This window comes from Ictalurus furcatus, chromosome 19 (genome assembly GCF_023375685.1).
Source record: "Ictalurus furcatus strain D&B chromosome 19, Billie_1.0, whole genome shotgun sequence".
In the NCBI taxonomy this organism is placed as follows: Eukaryota; Metazoa; Chordata; class Actinopteri; order Siluriformes; family Ictaluridae; genus Ictalurus; species Ictalurus furcatus.
In genome coordinates this window covers 1524236-1542891 of record NC_071273.1, presented here as the reverse complement: position 1 = coordinate 1542891, position 18656 = coordinate 1524236, and the positions used below count along the sequence as shown (strand labels likewise).

General features: G+C 40.6%; 1 protein-coding gene across 10 annotated transcripts in view; it reads right to left on the bottom strand.

The window, feature by feature from the left end:
- cacna1c (calcium channel, voltage-dependent, L type, alpha 1C subunit) overlaps positions 1 to 18656 on the bottom strand; it is a 315602-nt gene that overhangs the window by 197949 nt on the left and 98997 nt on the right. For all 10 annotated transcript variants that reach the window (XR_008388488.1, XR_008388489.1, XM_053649808.1 and 7 more), the window contains one exon: positions 7748 to 7887. Coding sequence is in view for 8 of the 10 variants with exons in the window: in XM_053649808.1 (XP_053505783.1) it covers positions 7748 to 7887 (140 nt within the window). In the remaining 2 variants the exon portion in view is untranslated. The remainder of the gene's footprint in view (positions 1 to 7747; positions 7888 to 18656) is intronic.

Genomic DNA, 18656 nt, shown 5'->3' with positions numbered 1-18656 from the left:
CGGATCAGATTTCCCACCTCCATGCGGGGACATTGAAACACACCTGCCCAGGCTTTGACCTAGCTCTGGTGGGTACGGGATCTTCGGGAGAGAGAGGCAGAGCATGGGGAGATGTTGGAGAGGTAGGAGATGAAAAGCAAGGTGGGAACCGGGTCCAGGGTGTCACTCACTGGACCCACTCCCCCAATCCTGTCATCAGTCCTGAGAGGAATTGCTCCAGTTCCACCAACTTAAAGATAATCTATTCTGTGTGCTGATCCTCTGCCATCAAAACCAGTGACAGGAGTTCCTCAGCTGCTGCACATTGGGATGGCCAACCTTGGGGAGCTGCAGTGACCAGAAATGTCTGTGGTGCTCCTTAGGTATCCAGCTAACACCCTGCAGGACCGCCCTCTTGATAATCCAGGTTTGTCTGTGGAGGCAGCTACTGGGTAGCAAGCTTGGCTTCCCCCGATAGCAAGCCTATTCCTCCTCTGTCCATTCCCACACAGCTGCTGCATGCTCAAAGAGCTCCAGGAAGGCCTACAGATTGTCTATGGGGACACAGTTGGAGATGTAGAGGGGTACAGCAGCTTCTCCCAGTATGCTCCTGCAGGATTTATTTGAAATGCCGTTGCTGCTATTGCACAGGTTGCTTGGTGTTGGGTTTGGTGGAGGATGGTGAGGACTCGAAAATCTTGCCGAGTAGGGAGGCTTAGGGGAGGCTTCTGTCAGAGTCTTCCCGATCCTAGGCTTCGACATCGCTATGAAACCCGGCGTGTGCGGTTGAGTAGGAAGACTTGGGAGGCAATTTGAAATTTAGCCAAGGTCTGGGCTCACATTTATTCAACCCATGCTTTTCAGCACATTTTCAAAAACTGAACAAAAAAAACCAGAACAACTCAACAGAAAAGAGGTCCGTCATGGACTCACAGCTTTCGACCTGTCAAGTTCATGCTCCACAGCTTGTATATGTGTGTGTATGTATGTGCATGTCTCACAAGCTCCACCAGCTATGTTACACTCTCACTCTCATTGGTTACGGGAGTCACTAAAAGCAAAAAGAGACAAAATAAGTAAACTGGCGGTAAAAAGACACAGGTGAGAATCTTCACGCGTTACCTGCTGGTTCAACCTGCCTCTGTCCACAGCTGATGCTCAACCATGCCCCCGCTACCAGAGGTGCAGGTTATTGGGAACAGGTATGTGCAATCAGAAAATTGGTGAACTTGAGTGTGTCTGTGAATCATGTGACATGTTTTGTAGTCCATGTTGCTGTTGGGAAATGGGGTTGGTTGCATGAGTATTGTGCTGTAGCAGGGCATATTGTGAATCACCCCATATGCAATAACAACTACTATATAATCTATAGGATAATCTGGGACTTCATTTTACCTCTGACTTGTTGGATTATCCCCATATTCACTGGTCTAACACAAGCCCTTGCTGTCTCTATTCTATAAAAATGGCCCTTGTCCATTCCAAACAAAGCATTCATCCTAAATGACTGTTTTGTGTCTAATGGTCTGGACATTTTCTTAATGACATAGACCTGACTAAGTGACAGAAACTGTATACAGACCCGCTAAACCCAATAAGATTTCACTGAAGATTTTCTATCATATATTGGGCCTCATTTATCAATCTTTTAGTAAAGTTGTGTGTAAATGTTTGTGTAATCCAAACGTAACAAAAAATTTACTAGAACATTTCAGAAATTCTGATTTTCTTTGTAGCTGTGTGCATTTGTTGATGACAGCAAATCACCTCAACTTATGAGCACCACCAAAACCCCACACAAATGGACTCGGATGAATTAGTTACTCATTTCAATCCTATATGCTCAAGCATATAGCTGTTGCACCTATAACATGTAACAAAGCCACAACTCGACCATGGCTTAATGTAACTACTAGCCATCTTAGGCAGTTGTGCAGGCATTGGGAGCTTATGTTAAAAAAAATGATTGCAAGTATTATATGAGATGTTTCATCCTGAGAGACCACCCTTAGAAGATTTAGAACATCTCATATTCACCACCCTGCCCATGATCCCACTGCCACTACCTCTACCCCTGCCACACTCAGTTCAAACCACACTCTCTTCATGAACTGGGTGATATCATTTCCCACATGAAGCCCAGCACCTGTCCCCTTGATATTCTTCCCATTTTCCTTCTTAAACAACTGTAGGATACTCTCGATTCAAGCATAACAAACATCATTAACACCTCAAAATAATTGTTGGACTGTTTTCTTGTTTTTGCCTGGATTTCATGCCTGAGGAATGTTCTCAAGTGTGTAATGTTCAATATGCTGTTGCTGGAGCAGAGTGTCATCACTGCTGTAGTTAGAGACATGGGACACCTGAGACTGGATATGAAACTGGATATGGATATATAAAGAACTTACACTAGTATGATATGCAAGTTTGCGGTACCCTTGCCTGACCGTCACAAAATAAGTAAGAACTGTTTCATTTTGTAATTTTTCTTGTCACTGGATTATGCTAGCATCCCAAATTGTGAGTGTATTGTCTGAAAAATTCTGCTTACTGTGCTAGAAATTTTGTGTGTCTAGAAGAATAGAGATTTCAGTAATAAGATTCGATCTTAACGCTATTTTATTTCTGGTGCTATTTGCCTGACAGTGATGATGACTGTGAACCATGTGACAGGTCTGAACCACATGTTAGTAGTATAAAGCAAGAAGTGCACATACTGAGACAGGAAACGGGTGTGCTGAGAGACTGTTTAAGTAGTACCTTATACATGCAAACAGAAATTCTCAGGCAGTGGAAACATGACCCTAAGCCCCATTCTCCTAGTCAATTTGTTACTTGGTCTGTCTTGTTGAGCGCATCCACTCCCCATTTGGCCAACCATGCCAGCACATGAACAACTATTATGGACCCATAAGCCATAATAGTTGGTGATGCCTGTCATGATATAGCCCAGACATGTGTCTTGTGGCACCAACCCCAGACTTGGGTTCCACATGCATAACCCATTTCCTATTAGTGTTAAGCCAAATGCCGATTACTGCAGAGACAGCTGTTTAGGGGGTTGCATATTGTCTTACTCAACAGTTCTCAGTAGCATGTCAAGAGTTCTGATTTCTTTGCTGCAGTATTTTAAACCTGAGCCTCATGTGTTCAGTAATTCCAGCAGTTTGTCCCCAGAGGAGTGGCTTCATGCTGGGCTCAGTTTTCAGAACTTTTTTTTTTTTTTAAAAAAAAAAGCTTTCCTGCATCAGATAATCAAGAAAGGATCTTGAAAGGCATTCTGGAACATGTGCAAGCTTCTGACAAGCCCCTGAAAACTTTTGTTGCACACATGCTGTGTGAATTTGCCAAGCTTAGAAATCCGGCCCCCAAACAGGAGCAGGTTGAGATTATTTGCAAACATGCTCTAGAAAAGTATACTGTTGCTCTTTATGGCGTGTCTATTTAATATTTTTATCTGTTGTAGTCCTACTGCTGCATGACCATGAACTATATGCCACACTTGGCCAACGTGACTCTGACTGACCCTAAACTGTTCCCCCCAAAGCCAATGAAAGTGGTGTTCTGCAGTGAGTGCTCACTGCCTGGCTTTACAGATCACACCTGCCCACAGTTAAATTCACAAGCCTCTCAGGAGAGTACACTCCAGATGGCCAAAAAGAGAGGTCTGGGCTTGAGGTTTTACCCCAACAACATGAAGTAACAAACTTATGCTACATTTGACATAGGAGCTTCCCTGTCTGTTGTATTGGAGGTGTGCATAGAGAAAGACCCAATTAAGTGTGCTTCATGGTCAGCTCCTCCATTATGGCTGGCCAACTCGGCTTCTTGTGATCTTTTGGGTATCACCCAAAGTATGGTTCCAGGGCTATGTTTCTTTCATCAGTTTGTCATTCTGAGACAAATGTCTTCTCCTGCAATTCTGGTTATGGATTTTATGCTTTATGCATTTATCACCATACATGTGCCAAGCAGGATTGTGACCATCAGTACCAGGTGACTGCGTAAGGTTGAACAGGTATAAACACCCAAGGTAACTCTGAGTGTGTTGTACAGTCCAGACCGGGCCTTATCACAGATGGAGACCAGTGACCTTTCGGTTAAAGTAGGCAAATCCTCACTGAACCCTGATCTGAAAAGGAAACTGCAGGCAATCCTAGTGGACTTCCAAGGGTTGTTTTCTGGCTGGCTTGGTCACACCCAACTGGCAGAGCATCCATTGTGCCATATATCAAGGAGGTAACTCTGGACTTCAGTATTCACTGTACTACAATATGTCACATGACCACCTGCACCTGAATCACGTTTCTGTTAACAAGCACACTTATATATAGCCATTGTTTGCACTCGTTCCCTGCCTTACGTTTGTCTTAGACTATCCATGTTATCGTGGCTGTCCATATTATCGTGTTTTGGTCCTGTCAGTTTTTGTTTAGTCCTTGCCACAGTGTTTTGCATTTGTTGTAGTATCTTTTGTGTTTTGTTGGTTTATATAATAAAACGTTGAAAATCTGCGATTGCTTCCGCACCCATCTTTGAAACGTGACACATTGAGACTAGTTTTGTTTAGTTTATTTATTTATAAAGTACATTTAAAAACAACATAAGTTGAAACCAAAGTGCTGTACAAGTAGTATAAAACAGATTTATAAACAAACATTTAATAATACCAAATATCGGTTGACAAATTAAAAGAATGAATGAATAGAAGTGGGTCTTCAGAGAAGATTTGAACATAGGGGGAAGATCTAATATGAAAAGGAAGACTATTCCAGAGCCCAGGAGCAGCTACCGAGAAAGCCTAGTCATCTTTGGCTTTAAAATGTGAATGAGGGAGTGAAAGGAGTAGTTGACTGGATATGTCACCCCATATGTCACATACTCACTAAAAAGAAAATTACTTATTAGCAAATTTTACAGCACTGGTGGTTATTGTGTCAAACGCTTCAAGTAAGCTTAGGTTTTGTGTGGATTATAGTGGCCTTAACTGGGTGACTCTCAAAGACCAATACCCACTGTCTAGACTTGACAAGTCATTAGACTTCCTGACATGAGGAAAATTAATTTTTATCTATTGACTTAGCCTGAGGATACTGCCAGGTAGGAGCTGAAAAGACATCAAGGCCAAAACTGCTTTTGTGTACCATTGCAGCTATCATTGGAGGTTCAGAAGCAACTATGCTCCACAAGCTGAATGCCTATTTGCCTTGACGCAATATGACACACTTTTTGTCTGAGATGAAAAATGCAGGTTGCATCATTTATGTGCTGAAAAATCTATACAAGGCCAATGAGTTGGTCCAGCCCTAGTCATACCTGGGGGTTTCCCCTCTGTGATCTGTGAAATTCTTGTTTTGCTGAGCCACTTGCTCTAATAGATGGTGTCTCCCCAAATCATTTGCTGCTTTGAAACAATTCAGCAATGGCTGGAGAATGTGTGGGATTCACATTCCATGGGAACAAAGGAGGCTGATATCAGCACCCACTGAAATGGTGTTAGTTGTGTAGTTCAGTGTCAGAGTTCTCCGTGTACTGAACTCAAGTGCATACTCGGCCAGCAATTGCTCCCCAGTTTCCTTGCCCTCTGGAGTGTGAAAAAAAAAACATGCTAGAACAAAGCAATGAAGCAATCAAATGATTGAATAACCTCTCCTTCTTGTGACCACACAGCATTAGCCCACATGAGCACTTTATCTGTAAACAGTTTTTATTACTTGTGGCTAGCAAGCCTTTACATTTAGCTGGATCACCAGCATATGTATCTAGTCGGGCTACAACACTGGGAGCTGGGCAAAGGGATGTGGTAGAGGGGCTAAGCAACTGCATAAGATGGGCCGCCAGCTGATCCAGCACTGAACCATAACACAGGAGGATATACACTATATGGCCAAAGGTATGTGGACACCTGACCACAACACCTCTGAGGGTCTTCCCAAAACTGCTGGCACAAAATTGTAAACGTACAATTGTCTAAAATGTCTTTATATGTTTGTATGTAACAGTAAGATTTCCTTTCACTGGAACTAAGGGGCCTAGACCAAACCTGTTCCATCATGACAATGCCCCTATGCACAAAGTGAGATCCATAAAGACATGGTTGGCCAAGGTTCGAGTGCTACTCGAGTGGCCTGCACAGAACCCTGACCTTCTCACCCAACATCACTGCCCAACCTCCAGCACCTTTTTGTTTGAATGGGTACAAATCAACACCATCACAGTCCCAAATTTAGAAGAAAAGGGATTACAGCGCTATACTCAGCATTCTTGAATCCATGCCTCAGATTTCAGATTTATTGTCACATCACAATTAGTACACTTACTAAGTAAAATATAAAAGGCAAGTGAAATGAAAGGGTCCTTCTAACTTATTTCTACACAAAATTTTTCCATACTGGTACAGATAAGACCCTCAGAAAATCTTTCTACTGTTTCAGGAATGATCCACTCTGCAGCAGCTAGGAACTTCATTGACTGTGCCCTCATTGAAAAGTTCAGGCTGCATACCCAGCTACTTCAACACCCCTACATGCTTATCCCTATTCACATCACAGTCATGACCAAGTTCCCAGTTGTGTTGGGATTCCCATGGATGTACACCCATGACCCCCAGATATCCTGGGCAGATCTGACAGACAGACCCACTGTCTCACACATTGTCTTCAATATCTTACTCTCCTAGCTGCATCCAGTTCAATTAAATGTCATACAAAATTGCATGTATGTACTACATGTGCAGATACAATATATGCAGTATGCCAGTTGAGGCTCAGTGCATCAACTTTCACCTTCACCTCCTCAACAGTAAATTCACCTGCTGGTCAGTTTTTAACTGAGCTTTCGTTCCTTTCATTTTCTCCCTGTGACTCCCCCATAGTCTCCCTGTAACTCTCACTGTGCAATCTACACACTGTCACAATCTCCCCTGCAGATGGCGCTGCGGCGCGCGACGTGCACTATGAGTGAGCCGGTGAGTGCACATGGACGATGGTGATTGTGTTTAGAACGGACACGTGCACTTATTTGGTTTCTGTTCTGCCTCCTCCTTGTTTAGTCATTGGTTGGTTTTCGAGGGTGTGTATTAATTGTTTCAGCTGTTTACGTTCAGGTTTGATTATGTGTGTTACTTAAGCCCCTCATGTTGCTGCGCACTTCACGCAGTATTAAATGTATAGATGCCAAGTATATGTGAGCTACCTGGATGCTAGCAGTTTTCGTGCCATGTGTTTGTTCCCTGCTTTAAACCTAGTCTCATGTTTAGTACCTCGACTATAGCTTTTCCAGTTTAGACCACGATCCCTGTTTGTTAAGTTCTGGTTGTAAATAAAGACATTCATCTGCAATTGCTTCCGCATCGAGTCCGTTATGTAACACACACAACATCATAAGTATGCCTATAAAATGCTGCTGGCAACATATTTCCAGCAGTTTGCTTGTCACAATTAGTCATTTTCACCTCACAGCATCTCACAATCTGCAATGTTCTTGTCTCCCAGAGATGCTGGGCACAGAATCAACAAAATTCATGTTGCCAAGTTAGCAAGATATGCTGTAGGTTTGCATGCATTCAGAATTTAGAAGTCAAACACTTTTTGTAACTAAAGAATAACTTGGTCAAACCAAACACTATTATAATCCCACTGTCACCTAGTAACACAAGACAAGAATATCACAGTAAAAACAATGGAGGTGTCAATACCTTCTAAAACTGAGCTTCTATAGGAAAGAAGGGCTTCTATGATTGAACAATCAGATTGATTTTACTCACCCTACAACGACAATGATGAAATCCAACAGATTCCAGCCATTCCTTAAATAGGCATTGGGGTGACATAGCAGCCCATATGCGATGACCTTCAGAAATGCTTCCACTGTAAAGATGATAAGGAAGAGATATTCCACTTGCTCCTGCAATAACATAAGCCAGTGAGACAAAGAGGCAAGTGAGACAAATCTAAATTGATTATCTGTTCAGTCTAAACATTTATTTTTATAAGAATTTATTCACTTAATAACATGTTGTATAATTGTTATTGTTGAAATAATTATCAACAAAAATGCACACTATCCCAATACAATCTCTCTTACTCCAATATATCGTGAGGGTGTGCTGCAATAGCACAAATCAAAATAGTGATTATTACATATATATATATATATATAGAGAGAGAGAGAGAGAGAGAGAGTCATTAGGCAAAACGATTTAGTAAAACATTGGTGAAAGAACAAAATACAACAGAAAATAATACAAAACAGCTGTTGTATGAATTAAGAACCTGAAGGTGTGCCAGGCTTACAGTTCCCCTTTTACAACATAATATCTTAAAAGTCTTTTCAGTCCAATATAACATGAGAATATTTTAAATTTCCTACTAAGAGTCAAAGCATCTTACTCTGTGAGGTCAAGAATGTGAGAGCCAAGGAAGTCTAGGTGTCTGTGTCTGTACATGTAATCATAAATATTTGATATAACATATAGCATAAATAATATTATGTACACTTCCATCCACCGACATACCCCACCATCAAATCAGTTTTTGAAAAATCAGTTCACATTACATTGCTTAATCCCACTCAGCTTTCCAGGAACAGATAAGAAGCTGTTGTTAGGATCATACATGCAACCAGCACACCCACTGTGGGAACCAGTAATGAGATTTGTCAACTAAATAAGGAACTCGGTGCATGTTTGTTTTAATATCAGATTTGACACAGCTCTGATGAATAAGGACCTATATCTCTAGCATTGTCAGGCACCTTCAGATCAATCTCTCAAGTATAATGTTGATGCCTATGCTAAAACATGTGCCATTACAAAGTTAGGTGGAAATTTTGTGGAATTAACAAGGGAACACAATGATTGCTGTATGCTCATTTCCTTGTGACCCCACATGGGTAGGACCCATAAAGATTTCTCACTAAATCATGTTCATCATTTTTCTCATTCTTGACTTGCCAAAGATGCTCTTCTTTCCAATAAGCCTGATCAAGTGATTTTTACATTTGCATTGTGGAATGAGTGAGTGAGTGAGTGAGTGAGTGTGTGTGTGTGTGTGTGTGTGTGTGTGTGTGTGTGTGTGTGTGTGTACACTGTAATTTCCAAACTGTTGAGTCCAGAATTTCCTTTACCATATATGCTGGTTGGCCTTAAATTTCGAGAGGAGAAGCCCATGGAGACGATATGTGAGTTCCTTCAGCCAGTGACCCAGAAATCATGGGTCTGACTGATGTCCCGACTCTGATGTCTGATGTTCCAGAAAATGAAACAATATTTCACTAGCACCTGCTAGCTAGCCTTAGCATACAACTAAACAAAGCATGGTGCATGAATGTTGCAGTAGATTTGAGTTACTGCTCACTGCCTTTGGCAGAGCTTTTGGTAGTGAAAAGCACCCCAACCCCATCTCAGCTTCTCAGACAGTGGGTATGTCTCAATCAGCTCCATAGTTCAGTAGTCAGGGCACTGATCAAAGAGTTTAAGGGCTGTCTCAAACACAAAATCCTCCCAGTGTACTGGACCCTGGACCATTCGCACACTAAAATTCCCACAATGCACCACAAAAAACAGGGAGAATTGATGCTCAATATTTTCCCTTACTGGAAATGACGGCATGTTTTCTGAAGCCTCTCAGCTTGAAAAAAATGGTGGACGAACTCTCAGCCAACCTCATTTGACCCATACCAATTTGCATATCATCCGAACCAGTTCAGCAATGATGCTATTTACACAGCCCTACACCTAACCCTATCTCAACTTGAAAGAAATGTACAGTGCATCCGGAAAGTATTCACAGCGCTTCACTTTTTCCACATTTTGTTATGTTACAGCCTTATTACAAAATGGATTAAATTCATTATTTTCCTAAAGATTCTACAAACAATACCCCATAATGACAACGTGAAAGAAGTTTGTTTGAAATCTTTGCAAATTTATTAAAAATAAAAAAACACTGAAAAACACATGTACATAAATATTCACAGCCTTTGCTCAGTACTTTGTTGAAGCACCTTTTTACAGCTTCAAGTCTTTTTGAGTATGATGCTACAAGCTTGGCACACCTATTTTCGGGTAGTTTCTCCCATTCTTCTTTGCAAGACCTCTCAAGCTCCATCAGGTTGGATGGGGAGCGTCGGTGCACAGCCATTTTCAGATCTCTCCAGAGATGTTCAATCAGGTTCAAGTCTGGGCTCTGGCTGGGCCACTCAAGGACATTCACAGAGTTGTCCTGTAGCCACTCCTTTGTTATCTTGGCTGTGTGCTTAGGGTCGTTGCTCTGTTGGAAGATGAACCTTCGCCCCAGTCTGAGGTCCAGAGTGCTCTGGAGAAAGTTTTCATCAAGGATGTCTCTGTACATTGCTGCATTCATCTTTCCCTCGATCATGACTAGTCTCCCAGTTCCTGCCACTGAAAAACATCCACACAGCATGATGCTTCCACCACCATGCTTCACTGTAGGGATGGTATTGTCCAGGTGATGACTGGTGCCTGGTTTCCTCCAGACATGACGCTTGCCATTCAGGCCAAAGAGTTCAATCTTTGTTTCATCAAGGTATGAGAGTCCTTCAGGTGCCTTTTGGCAAACTCCAGGCGGGCTGTCATGTGCCTTTTACAGGAGTAGCTTCCATCTGGCCACTCAACCATACAGGCCTGATTGGTGGAGTGCTGCAGAGATGGTTGTTCTTCTGGAAGGTTCTCCTCTCTCCACAGAGACACACTGGAGCACTGTCAGAGTGACCATCGGGTTTTTGGTCACCTCCCTGACTAAGGCCCTTCTCCCCTGATCACTCAGTTTGGTCAGGCGGCCAGCTTTAGGAAGAGTCCTGGTGGTTCCAAACTTTCTCCATTTACGGATGATGGAGGCCACTGTGCTCATTGAGACCTTCAATGCTGCAGAAATGTTTCTGTACCCTTCCCCAGATCTGTGCCTCGATACAATCCTGTCTCGAAGGTCTACAGACAGTTCCTTGGACTTCATGGCTTAGTTTGTACTCTGACATACATTGTTAACTGTGGGAACTTATATAGACAGGTGTGTGCCTTTCCAAATCATGTCCAATCAACTGAATTTACCACAGGTAGACTCCAATCAAGTTGTAGAAACATCTCAAGGATGATCAGTGAAAACAGGATGCACCTGAGCTCAATTTTGAGTGTCATGGCAAAGGCTGTGAATACTTATGTACATGTGCTTTTTTTGTTGTTTTGTTTTGTTTTAATAAATTTGCAAAGATTTCAAACAAACTTCTCTCATGTTGTCATTATGGGGTATGGTTTGTAGAATTTTGAGAAAAATAATTAATTTAATCCATATTGGAATAAGGCTGTAACATAACAAATTTTGGAAAAAGTGAAGCGTTGTGAATACTTTCCGGATGCACTGTATATATGTCAGAATGCTGTTCATTGACTTCAGCTCAGCGTTCAGTACATTAATTCCACAGAAACTGGTTCCACTTTGTCTGCCTAAATTTTTGTACTACATATCAATTGTGTACAATGTTGTCTGTGACCTCTGTAATGTCACACCAAGGCCCTGCAGAACACTATTTCATTCTACTGTCTACTTGTATATGGCTAGGATGACAATAAAAACTCTCTACCTCTAAATCTTTAGTTGACAGCCATACTCTGTGGCCTTGTTCAAACTGGGTAATTTCTGTTCTTTGCCAATCTCAAACCTCTTACTTTGTTGTGAGAATCTTTGTATGCATTGATGGGTACCTTTTCAACCCTGCTTGCTTCAATGCAACAAGTTATCTACTGCTGTCATCGGGGCTGTCACTCCATGGAAACAAGGCTGGTTGATGTTTGAGCACACACTGAAAAGGATTCAGTTGTGTATCTGAATGACACATTGAGTGTTGGGCATATTTGGCCTAGGGTGGATATCAGGACCAGTCCTCCTGGTTGTCTGCACAAAGGGTTCTCAAGAATCTTCCAATTACTTGATTCACTTGCTCTGCTTGACTATTAGATTGGGGGTGGTACTTTGAAGTTAAGCTCACTGTGATTCCCAGCTTTTCCATAAGGGACCTCCACACTTGTGAAATAAATTGAACTCCACAGTCTGACGCAATGCACTCAGGTATTCCAAAGTATCAAAACACATGGTTGAACAGGAGCTCAGTAGTATTGAAGGGTGAAAGTAATGCAGGGATTGTGAGAAATGTTCAATGACAACATGAATGACTGTGTGCTTTTGGGAGGGTGGAAGATCTGATCAAATCCACTGCAGTGTGTGACCAGGGCCATTGTGGCACATGTAACACAGCAGGTTTGCCAAGTTTGCCAGAAGGCAAGGTACTGGGGACATTGGCTTTAGCACAGGTTGAGCAAGAAGAAATTGAGTTTTCACCAGACTTTGGTTTTAACTCAAGAAATCCAAACATTAAAGTCCATAAATGAAGTTATGTGTAATAAAGAAGAATGATGCAGGAAAAAAGTATTGAACACGGTAACTGAAATTTATTTAATACTTAGTGGAGAAGACTTTGTTTGTAATGACAGCTTCAAGACGCTTCCTGTATGAAGAAATTAATGGGCCGCAGTATTCAGGTGTGATTTTGGCCCATTCTTCTAAACATATTGTCTAAATTCTTGTTCAATTGGATTCAAGTCAGGTGATTGACTTGGCCATTCTAACGTCTTGATATTTTTCCTCTGAAACCAATTGAGAGTTTCCTTTGCTATATGCTTTGGATCGTTGTCCTGCTGGTAGGTCCACACATGTCTCATCTTCCTCATTTTGATGGATGGCAGCAGATTCATCTCAGGAATCTCCCAGTAAAGGTCTCCATTCATCATTCCTTCAATTACAGTGAGGGAAAAAAGTATTTGATCCCCTGCTGATTTTGTATGTTTACCCACTGACAAAGAAATGATCAGTCTATAACTTTAATGGTAGATTTATTTGAACAGTGAGAGACAGAATAACAACAAAAAAATCCAGAAAAACGCACATCAAAAATGTTATAAATTGATTTGCATTTTAATGAGGGAAATAAGTATTTGACCCCTCTGCAAAACATGACTTAGTACTTGGTTTAAAAACCCTTGTTGGCAATCACAGAGGTCAGACGTTTCTTGTAGTTGGCCACCAGGTTTGCACACATCTCAGGAGGGATTTTGTCCCACTCCTCTTTGCAGATCTTCTCCAAATCATTAAGGTTTCGAGGCTGACGTTTGGCAACTCGAACCTTCAGCTCTCTCCACAGATTTTCTATGGGATTAAGGTCTGGAGACTGCCTAGGTCACTCCAGGACCTTAATGTGCTTCTTCTTGAGCCACTCCTTTGTTGCCTTGGCCATGTGTTTTGGGTCATTGTCATGCTGGAATATCCATCCACGACCCATTTTCAATGCCCTGTCTGAGGGAAAGAGGTTTTCACCCAAGATTTGACGGTACATGGCCCCGTCCATCGTCCCTTTGATGCGGTGAAGTTGTCCTGTCCCCTTAGCAGAAAAAAAACCCCAAAGCATAATGTTTCCACCTCCATGTTTGACGGTGGGGATGGTGTTCCAGGGGTCATAGGCAGCATTCCTCCTCCTCCAAACACGGCGAGTTGAGTTGATGCCAAAGAGCTCCATTTTGGTCTCATCTGACCTCAACGCTTTCACCCAGTTGTCCTCAGAATCATTCAGATGTTCATTGGCAAACTTCAGACGGGGATGTATATGTGTTTTCTTGAGCAGCGGACCTTGCGCGCGCTGCAGGATTTCAGTCCTTCACGGCGTAGTGTGTTACCAATTGTTTTCTTGGTGACTATGGTCCCAGCTGCCTTGAGATCATTGACAAGATCCTCCCGTGTAGTTCTGGGCTGATTCCTCACTGTTCTCATGATCAATGCAACTCCACGAGGTGAGATCTTGCATGGAGCCCCAGGCCGAGGGAGATTGACAGTTCTTTTGTGCTTCTTCCATTTGCGAATAATCGCACCAACTGTTGTCCCCTTCTCACCAAGCTGCTTGGCAATGGTCTTGTAGCCCATTCCAGACTTGTGTAGGTCTACAATCTTGTCCCTGACATCCTTGGAGAGCTCTTTGGTCTTGGCCATGGTGGAGAGTTTGGAATATGACTGATTGATTGCTTCTGTGGACAGGTGTCTTTTATACAGGTAACAAACTGATATTAGGAGCACTCCCTTTAAGAGTGTGCTCCTAATCTCAGCTCGTTACCTGTATAAAAGACACCTGGGAGCCAGAAATCTTTCTGATTGAGAGGGGGTCAAATACTTTTTTCCCTCATTAAAATGCAAATTAATTTATAAAATTTTTGACATGCATTTTTCTGGATTTTTTTGTTGTTATTCTGTCTCTCACTGTTCAAATACAACTACCATTAAAATTATAGACTGATCATTTCTTTGTCAGTGGGCAAACGTACAAAATCAGCAGGGGATCAAATACTTTTTTCCCTCACTGTACATGAAGTCTGCCAGTACCATGCAATGAAAAACAGCCCCGCACCATGATGCTTCCACCTCCAAACTTCACTGTTGGTGTAGTGTTTTAAGGGTGATGTGCAGTGCCATTTCTTCTCCAAACATGGTGTGTAGTATGACAGCCAAAAAGTTGTAGCAAACTTTAAAATTGCTTTGAGATGCCTTTCTGTAGCCGTGGAGTGCATTGCCTATTGTTTTCTCTGTGACGATGGTACCTGCTGTCTCCAAGTGTTTCTGGAGCTCTTTCTGAGTGGTCCTTGGCTCTTGGGCTACTCTTCTGACTATTCTTCTGACTCCCTGGTCAGAAATCTTGCGAGGAGCTTCTGTGCATGACCGGTTGATTATGGAGTGATGTTGATTACATTTGTGGATAATGGCCCAAATGGTGCTTACTGGAGGATTCAGAAGTTTTGACATATGTCTGTATCCGATTCCATCAATATGTTTTGCAACAATAAGGTTCCAAAGGTCTTGGGAGAGCACTTTGCTTTTACCCATCATGACATGTTTCTTGTGTGACACGTTGGTAACGAAAAGCCTTTTTATAGATCATCAATTTACTAACCCAGCTGATATTAATTTGCACAGATAGGGGGTATAATTACTTACGGATTTCAGCTGGTTCCTTGCCTTGCCTTGGAGAACTGCTTTTTCTTAGCTTGTTCAGTACTTTTTTCCTGTCATTCCACTTTATTACACATAACTTTATTTATGGACTTTAAATTCTTTATATTTCTGGATTTCTTTATCCAGAATTCTTTATATTTCTGGATTTCTTGAGTTAATACTGATGTCTGGTGAAAATTTCATGTGGATAGCCTCATTGGAGATATATTTACTGAAAAAAATATTGATGCGTTCAATACTTATTTCCCCCACTGTATATGCTAGATGTTTCATAGCTGTCGTTACTAAAACTTTCACTGTCATGATTTGTTTCTTGTGTCTGGTTCAAGAATTATAGTCTTTGCCTAGTGTATGTTGTTTGTTGATTGCCTGAACCTAGCCTATTCACTGTTTGCAAGTTTGCCTGAAGATTTGAATTGTTGTTGAGCTTTTATAATGAAGCTGTCTTCCCCTGTACTTGTGTTCGTATCTGCCGCACTGACACTTTGTCACTGTCAAAATATTTATGGACTTGACTTTTATATATGTCTGAATACATTATTAGAATTTAACAGTTCTATGTGTCCTACAGTAGTATGAATACAGATATGAACAGTAGGTAGTGCATTATTTTGTTGTTGTTGTTATTGTTGTTGTTGTTGTTGTTTGTTTACTGGAAAGTTTGTCAGCTTTAGGAACTGGGATTCCACTGGATAAAACAAAAAAACATTGCATGAGTGCAAAGCTCATGGGGAGGATTGCCAGGTTTCAACAATATTCCCAGCTCCAAATTCCTCACTCAAAATCTGCACAAAATCATGTTAACAGTGATGCACATTTCCAATGCTCGAAGTTGCATATCTCAGCTAGGCTCAACATGTAAATAATCATCTGATTAACTTAAAAAACATATTTAAAAACTTGCCAATTGATTGTGCATACTTTCTTAATCATTCTTAAATGTTCTCTGAAAGACTTATTGGCCCACAGTTATGGGACAATAAAAGTACATCCTCCTTCAATTCTATGTTTTTTTTATTTTTTTATTTACCAGCACTTTGTGCTTGGACACCTAAATATATAATTGAGTGCTTTCATTCTAATTTATAATTTGTCATCTTGTGGTGCGATATGATATTGCTCATTGTTGTTTTTTTAGTAATACATTTCCTAATTATCTTACATGCATTATGTGTTGCACTGTACATATCTTCACAATATTACTGAGTAAATGTTTAGTCAGTTTTAGCACAAAAAAAACATAAAACACATCAACATCAATAATAATAATAATAATAATAATAATAATAATAATAATAATAACAATAATAAAAGTATTATTGTTAGTAGTAGTAGTAGTAATAGTAGTAGTAGTAGTGGTGGTCGTACTGCTATTGTTCCATATGATAGCACAAATCATTTTGAAATATTACTGGGCTGCCCATTGGTGCATATACATTAAAATTTTCAAGACACATTAGCATTATATATTCAACAGTTGTTTAATCATTTGTATGAATTGAGAATATATTCAAAAAGTACTTTTAAAAAGTATGATACTTTAATGGAAACCTGACAACACTGGCCATTCTGGCTTGTCACATAGTCCATTCATTTTATCGAATCCATTTTATTGTTATTTCTCAGCTGTTTTTGCATGTAATTAAAAACAATCTTTACAATAGTTAATTAAATATTATTTTACTATTGCTTTAAACATACTGTAATAAAACTAAAAATGTGTTCTAGTGCATGTTTATTAAGATTTATAGGCTCACGTTGCCATCTTGCGGTCTAATATGATATTGCACATTTCAAGTATTACAGAAATAACTTTTATTTTGACTTTTGAATTTTGTTATGTTGCTGGACCGCATGTTTGTGCAAATACATTAAACTGAGAATGGCATGGTAGCATCAGGTGTAAAGATGTGTATGAATTGAAAATAGGCCAAAAAAGGCGATTAAAAAAAAAAATAGGCCAGATCTGTTCTTTTTTATGAGTCACTGCATCAGCTATTAGTGCCCCCTATGCGTGATTATGACCCACTGCATCCAATCAAAACACTGCACTGAACATTGCATTCATGTTTTGTGCAAATCCATCCAAGCAGTCCGAAACTAGAGCTGTTTGAGTAAATCAAGGTAGGCTCTGCTAGGATTGACTGGCATGTGTCAGCCATATTGTTTAAAAAATGTCAACATGCTTTGGGTGATTATTGAGCATCAAACATTCTAGGGCTCGTTGCAAAAATATATATTTAGCATATTAGGCAAATTATCATAAATTGGAACAAGCGGGACAAATTTGTCCAAAAGACAAAATTTTTATGGTTTCACCAACTCAGTGGGAAAAAAAACAAAATTTCAGTGTAGAAATTATATTAATAATATGCGTGTTTTGTGTGTAGTAGTAAATTACAATTTGCGTGTAAAACATAGATGACCAATGGCCATTTTGAATGAGGTTTCATAACTTACTTGTAGGTCTCTACCTGACCTACATTTCATAAGAGCTCGATGATTGTCTGTTGAATCCATGTTTTGACTGAATCCATGCTACCATACATCATGAGTTAGAGTCCTTTGAGTAAATTTGACTCTGACCAGCTAGAATTGATTGGCATGTGGCAGCCATGTTGTTGTTTTTTTTTTTGTTTTTTTTTTTGTTGTTGTTGGTGGGGGGTAATTACTGAGGTTCATACTCAGCTAAGTAGTTTAATACCAATGGCAAACATGCTAGGGCTAAATCACAAAGTTATTATGCAAATTAAATCTATGTAGAATAAAATCAAATCAAATCTATATAGAATATTCTTGAAGCTTTTTTGTTTGGGAGAACCCAAGAAATCATGGGGAAAATAATGTGTTTGTAAGAGCACCTTCAGTGCTTGGATACCCAATAAGTATTATGTATATTGCCAGGCAGCAGAGACAGTTGCAGTTACAGGTGAGATTTATTTACAACAGGCAAACAATCCAAAGTGTGAAACAAGATCAAAACAAGGTCAAAAACAGGCAGAGGTTCAGGCAATGAAAACAAAATACACTAGGCAAAATCTGAAAAACTGAAACAAGGTAGCAAACCAAGTCAAAACCTGAATACCTAGATCAATGACAAAAGGCTTTGTAAGTCAGGTAATGATACACTCAGTGTTACTTCATGGTGAGTAAGTGTTTGAGAGTCCTTAAAATAGTGGTGGATGTGATACCTAACCTTTGGTGTGCATGATCAGTAGTCCAGTGACTGTGAACGTGACAATGGGGCTGTATTTGTATGCTGCAGTATGTTCTGGGAAATGTAGTTCAGTGCTGAATCCAGCACTGATATGATGCAACCTTCCTTACAATGTTAGTTGAGGGTGGCATTGGCAATGCAGGCAGATTGTCCCTCTATGTCTAGGGGTGCAGGTGGCATCACTGGGGCACATTGGTAGCTAGTGGTCCTGGTGTAAAGGGCTTTAGGTGGGACATGTGAAAGGAAGGGGCTAATCTGTAATGACATGGTAAGTCCAGTTTGTATGTGACCTCATTGATGTGGCACAGGATCTTAAATGGGCTGATGTGACATGGATTCCGTTTTTTACAGCCCATGGTGTGTCTACTGTCTTTGATGGACAGCCATACTCA